The sequence below is a fragment of the Pan paniscus genome, chromosome 3 (genome assembly GCF_029289425.2).
Source record: "Pan paniscus chromosome 3, NHGRI_mPanPan1-v2.0_pri, whole genome shotgun sequence".
NCBI classification, from domain to species: domain Eukaryota; kingdom Metazoa; phylum Chordata; class Mammalia; order Primates; family Hominidae; genus Pan; species Pan paniscus.
The window spans coordinates 184364657-184380677 of record NC_073252.2 but is presented as its reverse complement, the minus strand read 5'-3'; the positions used below and the strand labels follow the sequence as shown (position 1 = coordinate 184380677).

General features: G+C 40.4%; 1 protein-coding gene across 6 annotated transcripts in view; it reads left to right on the top strand.

Annotated features, from left to right (window-relative positions):
* Window positions 1–16021, top strand: part of FAT1 (FAT atypical cadherin 1) — a 147792-nt gene that overhangs the window by 92128 nt on the left and 39643 nt on the right. For all 6 annotated transcript variants that reach the window (XM_008977165.4, XM_063604042.1, XM_063604041.1 and 3 more), the window contains exons 4-9: window positions 4103–4164; window positions 6986–7315; window positions 7665–7875; window positions 10054–10193; window positions 15059–15334; window positions 15457–15667. In XM_008977165.4, coding sequence (XP_008975413.4) covers window positions 4103–4164; window positions 6986–7315; window positions 7665–7875; window positions 10054–10193; window positions 15059–15334; window positions 15457–15667 — 1230 coding nt within the window. The remainder of the gene's footprint in view (window positions 1–4102; window positions 4165–6985; window positions 7316–7664; window positions 7876–10053; window positions 10194–15058; window positions 15335–15456; window positions 15668–16021) is intronic.

The following is a 16021-nucleotide window of genomic DNA, read 5'->3' as shown; positions in this document are numbered from 1 at the left end:
GCCTTGCTAAGATTCTTTTTGCTAAGTGTTGTGAATTTAGAAAGAAAGTTTGTTGTTGTTATTTGTTTGTTTTTGTCAGTCTGAAATACCTTACGTGTTCTCCGCAGAAAAGTAAACCCACCTTGCAGGGTTTCTTGCAGGATCTTGATTTGTGAATTATGCCTCCTGTGTAGACCGGTGCTGTCCAGCAGAGCTTCCTGCCGTGGGGAGCACGTTCTGCATCTGCCTTGCTCCATGCTGTCGTCACCGGCCCCTGGGGGCTGCCGTACCCTGGAAATTTGGCTTAGTGTGATTGAGAAACTGAAGTGTAAACTTTACTGAATTTTAATTAATTTAAATTCCACTGGTCTCAGGAGGCTGGTGGTGACTGTGTTTGTTAGTGGAAGTCTACATCTTCGTCTTCTCTCTAGTTTACAGGTGCGTGTGAGACAATCTCGTCTTCGTAAAAGTAGTACTTCTCCTGGTCTACTTCCTGCCTCACTTTCTCTTTTCTTCCAGGCTTCTCCAAAGTATGTCCTCCTTAAAATCGTCTGCCTTTGGCTTCTGGGACACGAAGCTTCTCTTCCAGCAGATTACTTCCTGGGTTGAAGATCAGCCCGCTATTTTCTTTACCGTCTTTATAGGCCCACTGTTCTCTTTAGTATTATGCTCATCACTTCTGTGGGTGTGGTCTGAGTCACACCTGTCTGTATGCCCACAGCTTCTTCCCTGCGCCTCGGGTCTGTGCTTCTAAATACCCGCAGGGTGCCGCCAGCACCTAGCCACCCATCGCAGCCCCTAGCCACCCATCGCAGCCCCTAGCCACCCATCGCAGCCCCTGGCCACCCATCGCAGCCCCTAGCCACCCATCGCAGCCCCTAGCCACCCATCGCAGCCCCTGGCCACCCATCGCAGCCCCTGGCCACCCATCGCAGCACCTAGCACCCATCGCAGCACCTAGCCACCCATCGCAGCACCTAGCACCCATCGCAGCACCTAGCCACCCATCGCAGCACCTAGCCACCCATCGCAGCACCTAGCACCCATCGCAGCACCTAGCCACCCATCGCAGCCCCTGGCCACCCATCGCAGCCCCTGGCCACCCATCGCAGCACCTAGCACCCATCGCAGCACCTAGCCACCCATCGCAGCACCTAGCACCCATCGCAGCACCTAGCCACCCATCGCAGCACCTAGCCACCCATCGCAGCACCTAGCACCCATCGCAGCACCTAGCCACCCATCGCAGCCCCTGGCCACCCATCGCAGCACCTGGCACACGCTGCCTATAAATATGTACTAACGCGTTCTCTGTTGGCTCACTTATGGGCTGTGGATTTGTATCATTTTCAGGTTTACAGTAGTTTATATATCTCTCTCACTCTAGCACATATTTTTAATTCTGCTCATTCATAGTTTTAAGAAATTCACATGTTCACACGTTTAAGTGTTTCTTGAGGATGACGGAGAGATAGCCATGTGAGCAAGCTATGCAAGAAAGACAGCCACTGTCCTCGTGAGTTTTCCAGTACAGAAAAGAAGACTAATTTTTAAATGAAGGGCTTTAATACTGTGGAGTAATATTATGATAGAAGAAATATTAGAACTTGGAGAATGCAGCAGCAGGAACCCACGCCAGGCCCCTCAGTGAGTTTAAAAGTTTAAACCTGCTTCAGTTTAAACTGAAGGGTGAGGCAGTGACTCAGGCTGAAGTGGAAAGAAAGGGGCTAATATTACCATTCATTGCACGGGGATGAAATTAAAGCTCCATCTGAGTTAACGGAGGAGAATTAATTTGAGGAGTATAGAACATGCAAATAATTTCGGACCCAGGAAGTTGGTGGTCAGGTAGCCTTTTGGCTTTATGTGGTTTTTTTTTTTTTTTTTTTTTTTTTTAAGACATAGTTTTGCTCTGTCACCCAGGCTGGAGTGCTGTGGCGCAATCTCGGCTCACTGTGGCCTCCTCTTCCCAGGTTCAAGCTTTTCTTCTGCCGCAGCCTCCTGAGTAGCTGGGATTACAGGTGTGTGCCACCATGTCAGCTAACTTTTTGTATTTTTAGTAGAGACAGGGTTTCGCCATGTTGGCCAGGCTGGTCTCGAACTTCTGAGCTCAGGTGATCCGCCTGCCTCAGCCTCCCAAAGGGCTGGGATTACAGGTGTGAGCCACCGCGCCCAGCCTTTTCACGTGGAATTGGTAGTATGGACACAGGTACAGCTTTCCTTAGCCTTCTTGTGTGCTCTAAGTAAATCGTGAAGTGGGGAGTTATATTTGCTCATAAGTATTTGTGCAGTGCTGTTGGTGAGTGATCAAGTGCTCTGCAGAAGAATACTATTTTCCTGGGAACGTGTCAAGCTGCTGTTCCACGTGATGTTACCATCAATCACAACTTCTTGGTGGACACATTACAATAATTAGATGTGGGACTAATCAAGGGGCTCCTTGTCGTTCCTGAACTATTTACAGCCACAGTTAGGAGAGGGTGGTACATTTTTGATAGGGGAAAAAAAGAGATTAACTTAAAAGGTTTTTGACTAATGAAAATTAAGCTTGTGCCACATTTAAGCATCATTTTTACACCCGTAAGCACTGTGAAGCATTTCCCTTTAGCACCTTTTAATCTATACCTATGATCTGGGAAAACCCCAGTGTGGAGGTATGATATGGCCTTCTGTTGCCCTTGTTAAAAAGAGAACACTGTTTCGTTGAATTGTGAGGAAAATAATGTTGATTTAGATTCTTAGTAACTGCTTAAGGAAAAAAGAAACCTTTGAATTAAGTGAAAACACAAGCCTTTCACTTATTGCTGCAGAGAAACATTTTGAATATCCCTTAAGTGATAGTTCTGTGAAATTAGTTAAGATTATGGGAGAAAATAAATTAGATTAATAAAGTCTGTTCTTAAATGTGAATTATTTAAGGAATTTCCATATGGGAAAAAAGCCACAGCGCTGGGAGGAGAACGTGCAGCCCTGGTGATTGTCCTGCTACACAGGCTCCACCTGATTTTAAGGTCGGAGGTGCACATCATCCTGGATGCACCTGTTCACCAACAACACAGATTGGGGATGACATTTTAGTACTTAGGGGAATTTTGTTTGTGGTTTTGGTGAAGCATAAGAATACATTTTATAAATTGTAATTGCCTTCTAGTTCCAAAATATGCTGACAGTTGAGCAGTTATTAAAGTTCTCAAGAGAGGTCAAAACTCATAGATATTCTAGTTTGATAGGAAATTTGTTTTCTAGAATACAGAATTTGAGAATCATTAACTTTCTTTTATGGGAAATTAAATGAGCAAGATTACCTGGAAAATTACATTACTTTTTATAACAGTTCTTTATTTATGAGAGTGGATAATTCAAAGGTAATAGATTAGAGCTAACATTTTATTTTCAATAGTCCTTATTAATATAGTTATAGAAGTTATTTCTGTCAACTCTCAGTTATCTCTTGAGCAGTTAAAGGAGATGGATGAGATTGAAATCCTGGATAACTTCATCTCACTTTTAAAAAATCTTTTCTGACAAAATGTATATTGAAACCACTAACAAATAGAAAATGTAACTGATTTGAGTTTTTCCACTTTCTTACCATTTGTCATTTATCCAATATGAGTCATTAAAGTGAGAAAGTATAAAGTATGTTGTTGTTTGTAGACAAAATAACCGTACCTGGAAATTAAATTGCTTTAGTAAGAAATTTCTTTCTTCTTTTTTTCTTGAGAAGAAATTTGCTCAGACTTTTACAAGAGTATGGTTTTGTTTTTTATTTTATTTTTGAGATGGAGTCTCACTGTGTTGCCCAGGCTGGAGAGCATTGGTGTGATCTCTGCAACCTCCACCTCCCAGGTTCAAGCAATTCTCCTGCCTCAGCCTCCCAATTAGCTGGGATTACAGTCACGCGCCACCATGCCTGGCTAACTTTTTGTAGATACAGGGTTTCATCATGTTGGCCAGGCTGGCCTCCAATTCCTGACCTCAAGTAATCCACCCACCTGGGCCTCCCAAAGTGCTGGGATTACAGGCATGAGCTACCGCACCTGGCCAAGAGCGTGATTTTAATTGCGGTATTTTGTAATTGACCTTATTTTGTGAGGATTAATGAACTGTTATCATTTTACAGGTCTCATCACAACTACATCAAGGAAGCTAGACCGAGAACAGCAAGATGAACACATATTAGAGGTAAGTTTTTTTTATCTTTAATACTTAAAGATTCGTAGTTATAAGTATCATGGGAAAGAACAATCTTGTTCCCATTAACCAGTATTCTTAGCTATTAATATTTTGTTGTATTAATATTATTTACTGGTTGTTAGGAAAAAGGAATATAAGGAAATTGTTAATGAATATAGCTCTTGTCCCCTTTATCTCTCAATACCATTCCCAGAATACACAGCCACTGTCATGGGCCGGATTCAGATCTTGGTATTTTATGCTTGCGCACACACAGGAGGCAAACAGATCTATAAACAGTGTCACGTGGAATTCATTTGCATTTACATAAGTGATATTTTTCTGTATACATCTTTTTTTCCCCTTACTATTATGTTTTTGAGATATATTTATGTTGGTATTTATAGATCTGTTTCAACCTTTTTAACTAGAGGTAATTTGTTTCCAGATTCATTTTTTTGCTCTTAAACAGTTGCATTATTTTTGCATTTTAAACTATGAATTACTTAGTTTGTGCTTCTTAAATACCTCAAAAGTAAAAGTAGATTGAAGGCTCAGGTGTGCTCTTCTAGAAAGTTCTAATAAGGCTTCTCATTCTCATGGAAAATTTACAATGCCTGTTAGTCCATAGAAAACCCACAGCTTGTTATCATGTATTGGTCACCTGGTTTTTGGCTAATAGTAAATACATTGCAGAAAAAGACCGCGAGTAATTTGGAGAGGGAAGGTGGAGCGTAACATGGACATCGGGTTGATGAGATCTCTGGGCCGTGTCGTCAGGAAGCGGCCGAGAGACAGGCAGACCGCGGAGAGGGGCGTGGAGACATCCCTCTGTCCCTTGTGGAAGACTGGGGTTCATTATCAGAGCCAGCCTTGGGAAAGGCCACCTGCCTTTGTTTAATTGAGTTATCAGTGCTCTTCTTCCACTCTAACAGTATAAGTGACAAAATTCTAAACTGTAACTTTTGAAAATTTCTTTTAATATTGCTGTTTATAATGCTGCCTGCTTAATTTCATTTTATCCTTGGTCAAATTTTCTTAAGGTTGTCAGTAAATACTTAGTTTTTATAGTCGTGCAGTGTATGTGTGTGTGTGTGTGTGTGTGTGTGTGTGCATGCATACACGTGTGTGTGCATTGGGAACTGGGAATACCCTCTGGAAAAGGTGGTTTCACAGCCACAGTGCTTTCCCCATTAGGAGTTGCTTCATGTATGACATCTGAGTTTTTAGTTCATAGGGTGTAAAGTTCCCTTGAATTCATTTTCTTTATGATAGAGCAAAGTTTTGAATTTTCATTCTGTCACTACAAGGATTGACAGAAGGGGCAAATGCAGTCACTGACAAAGATAAACAGATGGGAAGGTAGGAGAGCAGTAGTTACACTGACATTTTGCTCCAGTCCTTTCAAATTTCACATTAATTGCATACGTCACTCCAGAGCCCTCTTTTCTCCGTGAATATCAAAGGCTAGGTGGAAGCAGATACCAGATATATAGCACTTTGAAAGTCATATTTGGACATGGATGGGAAATAAATTTTCCCTTCAACATACATAATTAGTGTATTTTTCAATAGGGTCTTTTTGGGGTGGTATATTTGAGAGCCAGTGCTGGCCTTGATTTGGCTGTCTTAAAGATAGTTTGTCTCCATTACATGTTGAAAGCTGTGACTAGCTACTGGTTCTTGAACCCAAAGTGAGGAACAATTTGGTGATGAATACTAAAAAACATAGTGCTTGCTTGTATTTCTCTTTCTTGTTTTTCTAAAGCTCATATGCAAACTGATGAAAAGGAAATGTTTCGAGAGTTTAAAATTAAAATAGTAATGTTTTATTTTGAAAAAGCTTAGGAAAGTAAATAATATAAAGCAACTACTTAAATACTTTTGACAGGCACCATCGGGATATAGTCACACTTTAATAAACAGGGTTTACAACTGCCAGACTTCAGTCTCCTTGACTGTTTTTAGTGGTAATTCATTGGGAAGAAGGTAGGGGTGTGGATGGGGGAGAATAAGCATTACTAATGTCGTTATATTTAATGTGCCTATTGACATAAACGTGAACATTTGATTTAAGGGTGAAATGGTCTCTTAGGGATATAGAAACAGTCATCAGTGCAGTCCTCAAGACTCTCTGATATTTTTTCCTAAATAGAATATAAGAATATATGGATAGTTTACTTACAATGAAAGTTATTTTACCGAAAATCTTATTTAATGAGTTGGTCTTAAATTTAAATGTTTAGGTCCACTCCTATAAAACATCTGTAGAGGAAAACAGCCAAAATAAAATGGTGATTACTGGTATTAAAAAGTATACTGTTTATTTAACACATACTTTAAAATGACAATTTAGCATATTTTACTGATGAAGTTTAACATTTTTAACATGATATATGGAAATTTTGTTTTTAAGTATGTAGAGTGTGTTGTTTTTAAGAAGACTCTTTAAATGTGTAAAGCAGAATCCTCACGTATCTCTTCCATGGCCTAAAGGTATTAAGTTTTTGGTAGCTTAACATTTGGGCGAGGTTCACTTTCCACTTAAACTAATGCGAGAAGAGAGCCTGCATGGTCAGGAAGGCGCACAGGGGTGCGGCTGTTTCTTTCTTAGCCATGCCCGGCCCCCTGACTCTCTCCCTGTAGAGATGGGAGGTGCTGCCTCACCTCCTTACAGCCCTGTTGTTGGAATGAAGAGCTGCTGTGTATGTGTCATCGTGCCCTGCAAAATGCAGAGCTTTACACACATGCGGAGTAGCATGAGGAAGAAGATACTCACTTTTTATATAGTATATCTTAACATGTTAATCTGTTAACTTTAAAAAAACAGGTTACTGTGACAGACAATGGTAGTCCCCCCAAATCAACCATTGCAAGAGTCATTGTGAAAATCCTTGATGAAAATGACAACAAACCTCAGTTTCTGCAAAAGTTCTACAAAATCAGACTGCCTGAGCGGGAAAAGCCAGACCGAGAAAGAAATGGCAGACGGGAGCCGCTCTATCGCGTTATAGCCACCGACAAGGATGAGGGCCCCAATGCAGAAATCTCCTACAGCATCGAAGACGGGAATGAGCATGGCAAATTTTTCATCGAACCGAAAACTGGAGTGGTTTCGTGCAAGAGGTTTTCAGCAGCTGGAGAATATGATATTCTTTCAGTGAGTTAAGATTGTAATACTGTAATTTTTCATATGTTGTGACTATAAACCTTATTTTGTATTTTTTCTTTAGTAACTTTATTTCTGTTTTGTAAACGGCTGAAGTGTTTGTGACCTGCTGGCCCCATTAGGCAATGCCGGATAACGTTTGAGAATCAGGGTGCTTATTGTTTATGTTGAATGTGGTCATGAAATCATTGTTCTTCTGTCAGGCATTCAATACACAGTATACAAGTGTGAAATGTTTGAAATTGGCTCAGTTTAAGACCAAACCAGTCTGTGCTTCATTCATTTCTGGGTTGTAACTCCTGATTTGCTGTTTTTAATCCCCTCTGCCCAAATGTTGTAGATTAAGGCAGTTGACAATGGTCGCCCTCAAAAGTCATCAACCACCAGACTCCATATTGAATGGATCTCCAAGCCCAAACCGTCCCCGGAGCCCATTTCATTTGAAGAATCATTTTTTACCTTTACTGTGATGGAAAGTGACCCCGTTGCTCACATGATTGGAGTAATATCTGTGGAGCCTCCTGGCATACCCCTTTGGTTTGACATCACTGGTAAGCATTCCCCCTCGTTTTCATTGTCCATATGGGTTACACTGAAGAGAACCTGCATACGGTTTGATGAGTTTTGGGCACAAGTCAGGATTTAAAATTGGGAATAAGATCGACAGGTGGAGAATTTGCTTTAAACTATAATATTTTGATTGCAAAATTTTTCACAATATATAGCATATATTAAACTTGCTTAAAATTGGTGCTCTATTCTACCAAGTTATTGATATAAAAATAAAATTTTTTAAAAGTTCGTCAAAGAGTTACAGACAAAACCTTGAATGTTTTGGTCCAGAAGCACAGCTTCTTACTGTTTATTTATTGATACATAACCTATGGCACATCGTTATTTTTAGTGAATATGATTGGAACATTTAAAGTAACTATGCCTGTGCGACTATCACATGTCAATATTTAATAGGGAATAAGCTTACAAATTTTGATTCGTACCAGCTTATGGTACCAGCTTATGGTACAAAGTTATGGTACCAGCTATGGGTTTTTAGTTTTATGTTACCTCATTTTCAACAGGTAGGAGGATTCATTCGATTATTTCATCCTCCAATAAAGTTTACTTGCTAAAGCCATTTCTTCTTATTATTTGTCATGTAGTTTAGATAAGACATTGAATGTAATACCCTATTCAACATATTTTTTAAATTTCACATTAGAGTTTGCATCTTAGTTTTTTTTTTATTGTTTCCTCACATTTTAGTTACAAGGGTATTTAAGAACAAGAGTCTCTGTAGCGATTCATCTCTCTGGGGGGGACTTTATGTCCATTTTTCCTCTTCTGCCCCTTAGTCATGTTACCCCGAAGCCCCCAAAAGTTGCAGCTGATGGACCCAGACCACTGGGCGTGTTGTCAGGCCAGGCCTTACCTTTGGAACTTCCATGCTAAACGCTTTGGCTGTTTTACCAATTTGGTGATTGTGTGAAATTGATGTCATCAGCACCTGTGAAACCCTTACAGCATACTTTCAAGGGAAGGGGAAAAAGAGACTATTTTCATAGTTAACGATGCTCAAAACCGTTTGTTTGCTTTCTGTTAACTTTTATCACATTTCCAGATCAACAGGCTGCTGCTGTGCAGTACCTGACCTCGCTGTGTAACCTTGCTGTGCTTGGACCTGGTTTGATTGATTGCTTTTATTCTGTGCTTGCTTTCCATGCACGCTTGCTTCTTTTTGGCTGTGCCAGGAGACACGCTTGCTAGAGAAGTTTTTTACATCTTTCAGATGACTTGTGACCCGAACTGTACAGCAGAAGGTATCTGCTGAGATCACATAATTTGCCTCAGATTATGAGATCTAAAATAAAAGCCTTGTTTTTTCTTTGTTTTTTTTTTTTACTTTTTTATTTCCAGTGACTATCTACCATCGCTGTTTTTTTTTTTCATAGTGTGCGCATGGTCACCCATCCCACTCGCCAGCGTGTTGCCACGTAATGCTCACCTAGCTCCGTGGTTTTAGGTTTCTCTTAAGACGTCGTGTGTGTTGTTTTGTTTCTTGGTTAGATTTAGTAGTAGAATTTCATCATGACATTAAACCTCTATTTTCATCCCATTTCATTTTATATCTAGGTCAGTGGATTTGAAAAGAGTTTTATCAAAAATATTTGGATAATATTAGTAGGATAGAAACTTTTGTTTCATTAGGCTTTGTGTTTGTCAAAAATGAGAAAAAAAATTCTTTTCAAATAGTTTATATAGCCAGAACTAATTAAAGTTAACGACCACTATTTTTTTTAGAGTTAACATTGATTTTTAATAGCTATTTTATTAGGTCAATTTGCTCAAAGTATCAGAAAGTTTTGTTAGTAAGTAAACTTTTAAATGGCCCAGTGATGGTATCTACTGAGATACAAATTGAAGAGGAATTCAGAACCCCTGAAAAAGCAAATTGAAAGTAACTCATTGGCAATATTAGCAACGTCTTTGTTTTCAGAGTTGTTTTCTTGCTTTCTTTCAGTTAGTTGCTTCCTGGACAATTAGGGTTCACTTTGCCTTAACAAGCATTGTCTTTCTAATTGGCCACTCTTTTCTTTCAAAATGCTCCTCCTTGGAAGCTCTTTGCTAGTATATTAGAAGTTTTTTCAGTGCCATTAAGTATGAGAAAGCCACAAAATAAACTACAGAGTGTTATCCTGTGACCTGTTTTTACTTTTTTTCCCCCAATTTAGGTGGCAACTACGACAGTCACTTCGATGTGGACAAGGGAACTGGAACCATCATTGTTGCCAAACCTCTTGATGCAGAACAGAAGTCAAACTACAACCTCACAGTCGAGGCTACAGATGGAACCACCACTATCCTCACTCAGGTAAGTGAATTACTAATGACGCACTTGTCAGAGGAGGCTGGAGATAACGTTCTGACCTGGGGGTCCACAGGCAATATGAGCGGTGGATTCTGCCCTGTGAGGGTCTAAAATCAGAAGTTTACACACATGCACACTAAGAATTTTTATTTAGGGAAAGAAAATTAATTCCATATCCCAATTTAGGTTTTGCATATAATTAAGCAGTTTTGAGAATTTTGAGAGAAGACTTCAAAAACCAAACCAAACCAACGTTATACCATCAAAATCTTCCAATTTTATACTCATTTTAAACTATATTAACATAAAGTACATCACTGTTGAGAATGAATTGTTTAAATCATTTTCAGTAAAACTGGTTCAAGTGATGAATCTTCTAAATCACTTTTTTTTGGATTCCTCCTGGCTATATAAAATAACTAATAAAATTGTTCTAATAATTCCTTTACCACCTTTATTTGTTCCTATCTGGTAATTGAGATGGCCAGATTATGGGGATTTCAAACGTAAGTGTTAAAATCCTGTAAGTGAAATTTAAATTCTTTTCTTTCTTATTACTTTTCTTTGGTTCTCAGTGTGGGCCGTTTGGAGTGTACAGAAGGACTATTCCTAGATAGAAGAATCATCCTGAGGTTTCAGGAGCAAGCAGAGTGTCATTCACTCATTTATTTACCAAGTATTTGTTGAACTCTTGTTACATGCCAGGCACCATTCTGGAAGGTGAATAGTAGGAAACAGAAGAGGCAACAATCTTGCCCTCTTGGAGCTTACACTGGGATGGCAAAAGCTAAAGGCTTGTTTATAACCTACTGTGGCCTAAATGAAAAAGAAAGAAGTTAAATGTCAGAGAACTAGGTGCATCTGAGTTTGAAATTTTCTAGCGTTAGATTATACTGTTTTAAGTACTAAGCAAGACAGATCATCTGCTAACTCATTTAGCTGCATTAAAAGATAGAAATGATAGTCTGTGATGTCTTTTCGATTAATAAATGGGTAGACAATTTAAAGCCATTTACAAAAATATTTCTTTCTCCAAATGCTTGTGAGTTTTAGTGTATATAAAATTGATACATGTGTGTTGTATGCTTTTGGGGTCATTTTGAGATTGTCTTGTAAAAGTTCTAGTATGGTGTTAAAATTTCAATTTAGTTGGTAGCTGTTCTCATTCTAGAGACAAGCAAAATCTGTTGATTTTCTCTCTTTAAACATAAGCCCTTGTAAAATTTTAGAGCACAAAAATGAGAATAAAAACATCATAAATTGTAATAAATCTAATAGGATAATTCTGAGAGAAGGATTTAAGGGGTATAACTGTAGACCAATTCACAGAATCGACTACCCAGAAATCTAACAAAAGGAGCTTCATAAACAGTGGAGCTGTCCCTCTTTGCCAAGCATTCTCATTACTAAAGACCATACATCTATGAATAATTAACAGTGCACCTCTTTCCCAATAATTATATTTTTAATTAGTGCAGTTAAAAGTTTAGCATGAAATATCATGTGCGTCAACTAAAATCCCTATAAAACCCAGGAAGTGTATTCTAGTTTTCTTTCTTGGAAACACAAAATATCTTAAATTTCATTGCTTCCTTTATACTTCTGTAACTTATTTTGGGCCATTGTCATAGGCTGTAGATGCTATCCTAATCGCTGGCAGAGAAAGGCAGTTGGACTATAAGAGAACAGTGAGCCCAGGTTGACCTGTTAAGGTATGGGACAAAAGGAATGATTTGTGTTTAGATTATTTTTCCTCTTTAGCTGAGAACCTGGAAATATGAATTTGGGTGGGGGCGGGTGGGGGGTGCAGCAGCTGCCACCTGGAGAAGAGCACAGGAATCAGCTGGACAGTGAGAGGCACCAGGATACAGCGGGGATGGATTAAAGAGCAGAGGAGTCACCTGGACGGTGAGACACTAGGATACCGCGGGGATGGATTGAAGAGCAGAGGAGTCAGCTGGGCAGCGAGAGACTAGGATACCGCAGGAATGGGTTGAAGAGCACAGGAGTCAGCTGGGAGGTGAGACACTAGGATACTGCAGGGATGGATTGAAGAGCAGAGGGATCAGCTGGGCAGTGAGACACTAGGATACCGCGGGGATTGATTGAAGAGCACAGGAATCAGCTGGGAGGCGAGACACTACGATACCACGGGGATGGATTGAAGAGCAGAGGAGTCACCTGGACGGTGAGACACTAGGATAACCGCGGGGATGGATTGAAGAGCACAGGAGTCAGCTGGGCAGTGAGACACTAGGATACCGCGGGGATGGATTGAAGAGCAGAGGGATCAGCTGGGAGATGAGACACTAGGATACTGCGGGGATGGATTGAAGAGCAGAGGGGTCAGCTGGGAGGTGAGACACTAGGATACCGCAGGGATGGATTGAAGAGCAGAGGGGTCAGCTGGGAGGTGAGACACTAGGATACGGCGGGGATGGATTGGGGCTTGGAAGTAACACTCAGAAGTCAACAGAGCAGCCATTGTGTATCCAGGTCAGGGGCAGCAGATGCCGATTTGAGAAGGTTTAGGTGAGCCATTGGTGAGTCAAGCGGGCAGCCTCCAGCAGAGGTAGGCGGCAGGACAGTGGGAGAACTGCCAGTGCCCTGCGGAAACAGCTCTTCTCCGGCTTTCCTGTCCTGCGTGTGTGGCTTAGGATGCTGACCGCCATTGATTCCAGTCACTTGGCTTTATCTTGTATCTCCAGGTAACTTACCAAATCCAGTTACCTTTTTTTTCTTTCATTCAAACAACTTGGCTTTCATTTCTTCTTTCACTTTCTCTCGAGCATCAGCATCGTGGCCTCTGGAGCAGATCGCTTGGTTTGAATCCCGGCTCCACCTCTTGTACTCCTTTCCATGGGCAAATAGCTGTAACTCTCTGTGTGTCCATGTTCTCATCTGCAAAGTGGGGGTGGTGATAATCGTCCTTTTGGAGGTCTTAGGAAGGTTGATGAGGTGACCCGCAGGGTGCTTGTTCTTCACGTTCTGAGAGCCTGTCACCCAGTAAGCACACAGAAAGCCATAGTCTTGTTGCACATCAGCACTGGTTTGGGCTCTTGTCCCACCGACACTCAATTCACCTTCCAGTCGCCATTCTTCATCCCTGCCACTCATGTTGGAAGCGAGTTTCTTCTGACCAAAAGGAGCTGTGTAGTCCTCCCACATCAGTTCTGGAGTCGAGGCTCTGCGTATTTGACTCTGCCTTCTTCTTGCTCCTTTACTGTATCACCCCTGAGTTCCAAGTCCTCTCCAGCCTCTGAAAGGCAGGATGTTCCGTCCCACTGCTTGCCTTCATGTCTTTGACGCAGCCCTTCCTCATACTTACTCACCTGCCAACCAAAAATGTACCCAAGAAAGCATTATTTCCTTAAGAGCTTTCTGAATATCTCAGCCAGTCTCTGGACTCTTAAAAACTTTACGTGATAATATATGAGACATGGTTAGGCTGTGCATGTGCAGAACATTTCCTGGTGAGCCTGGTAGCTCTATGAGGGCAGAGACTATTGCACGCTGATTTCGCACCCAGGCAAGCATTGGGCATGGAAACGCACAATCCGTGTGTTTCAGTTGAATTGCTTTGACTTCCAGTTCTTTCTACTTAATAATGCTTGAGCTTGGAGCAGGATTAAACTTCTCTGCTCAGTACCCACTACATGGGAAAAGTAATTTTTAAATTTATAGTGGAAATGAATATATAATCTAATCTATGGTAATTGCCTTTATAGCCATCCCTTCTGGATCATCATTGACCTGTAAAAGTGAGGCATCTGTAGTTTTAAAGGTTTACATAGCTTTCACATGCAACCTTTCCGTGGTTTGGTGGATGCATCTGGAATTCATACAAAATGTAATGTTACGTTTTATTTAACTAAAACATCCTTGATATCTTGGTCTTCTGTGAGAACAGTGATGTAGTCCTCACGGAAGGCCTCTGTTCATGGCCTGCACCATGTGGTTGACCGCTCTGCCTGGGCCCCTGGCCCCCTGTGCTGCTTGGACCAGCAAATCCCTTTGTCCATATGCCCCCGCGAAGCGCAGTTTTCTTCTTCTTAAACTCTAAAGCATGTTTTATAATTGGCAGTGATTCCCGCTGTGCCAAATCCATACATCTTTTCATTATGGAAATTAATCCTCTTACTGTCAAAGTTTTGTTTGTTTCTAATTTAGCTTAGTACCAAGTTTCTTAACATTTGCTTTTTTTCCTCTAAAGGTTTTTACTTTATGTAGACATAGTTAAGAGAGTTTATTTTTTCAATCTATTGACTAAATTGGTTTTAGGGAGTAAACGTATTTACTACATAGATGTAGGTTTATGATCACAGAAATACAGTGATTTCTAAACACATTTCTTATTTTTTCTTTTTACATATTAAAAAAACCTATGATCAGGGGCTTGGGATGTCAAAGATGAGAATGAGAAATTTGGATAGTGTAATCATCTGTCTTACCTCAGTGGGTTGGTAGTTGCAGATACAAATCTGATTTAAGAAATTAGTCTTCTATAAATCCTGGTAAATTGTTATCCGTACATGAGTGACCTACAGATACCTTCTCTGTGGAAGCATAAGAGAAGTTAAGCCCACGTAAAGACGTGGCAAGCGTGAAAATCATACATATTTTGTCCCAGAGTTAGTTATAAGAATGCAGAAAGGTCATCATTATCTTACTCATATTTAGATAAGTAATATACCAATGAGAAATGTTTTAAGAAATGTATGATTCTAGGTTTTTGTTGCCTTTCTCATATTTGTATTTTATTTTGCCACAGTATCGTTTCAATATGCATGACTTTCGTTCATGGTTCTTTAAGTATTAAAACATCATAATTGGAAATATTGTATGAGTCATTTTGTCATCCATTACAGGTATTCATCAAAGTAATAGACACAAATGACCATCGTCCTCAGTTTTCTACATCAAAGTATGAAGTTGTTATTCCTGAAGATACAGCGCCAGAAACAGAAATTTTGCAAATCAGTGCTGTGGATCAGGATGAGAAAAACAAACTAATCTACACTCTGCAGAGCAGTAGAGATCCATTGAGTCTCAAGAAATTTCGTCTTGATCCTGCAACCGGCTCTCTCTATACTTCTGAGAAACTGGATCATGAAGCCGTTCACCAGCACACCCTCACGGTCATGGTAGGCGCTCTGTCCGCTCTCCTCCCACCATTTGGTCCTGAGGCCTTTGTGTGTTCGAGTGTGATTTTTAATTAGTTATAAGGAAAGCACCAATGGGATTGATAATGTGTCAATTCTTTTAGGTACGAGATCAAGATGTGCCTGTAAAACGCAACTTTGCAAGGATTGTGGTCAATGTCAGTGACACGAATGACCACGCCCCGTGGTTCACCGCTTCCTCCTACAAAGGGCGGGTTTATGAATCGGCAGCCGTTGGCTCAGTTGTGTTGCAGGTGACAGCTCTGGACAAGGACAAAGGGAAAAATGCTGAAGTGCTGTACTCGATCGAGTCAGGTACTTTTGGAGCCTTCAGTGGCATTTTAAATTTGCAGTTGTTAAAAGTCTGTTTCTACTTTTCCAAAATCAGTTCTGGGTATTGAAGCATTTCTATGTATCTGCAAAAATGGCTTAAATTGATCTCTAGATACAATTTTACATGTTAGGAGAAAGGAATTTTTTTTTTTTTTTAACTTTTAGCCCATCAGAGAGTTTGGGGGAAGTTCTGGGGGAGTCACAATATTAGCCCAGTTCAAGGCTCTGAGAAGCCCCGTAGTAGAGGAAACTTTATTTGACCAATTCAGTATTTCTGAAATTATTTTAACCACACTTTCTTCTGTAACATTGGTTAAATTAAACACACTTAGGAAG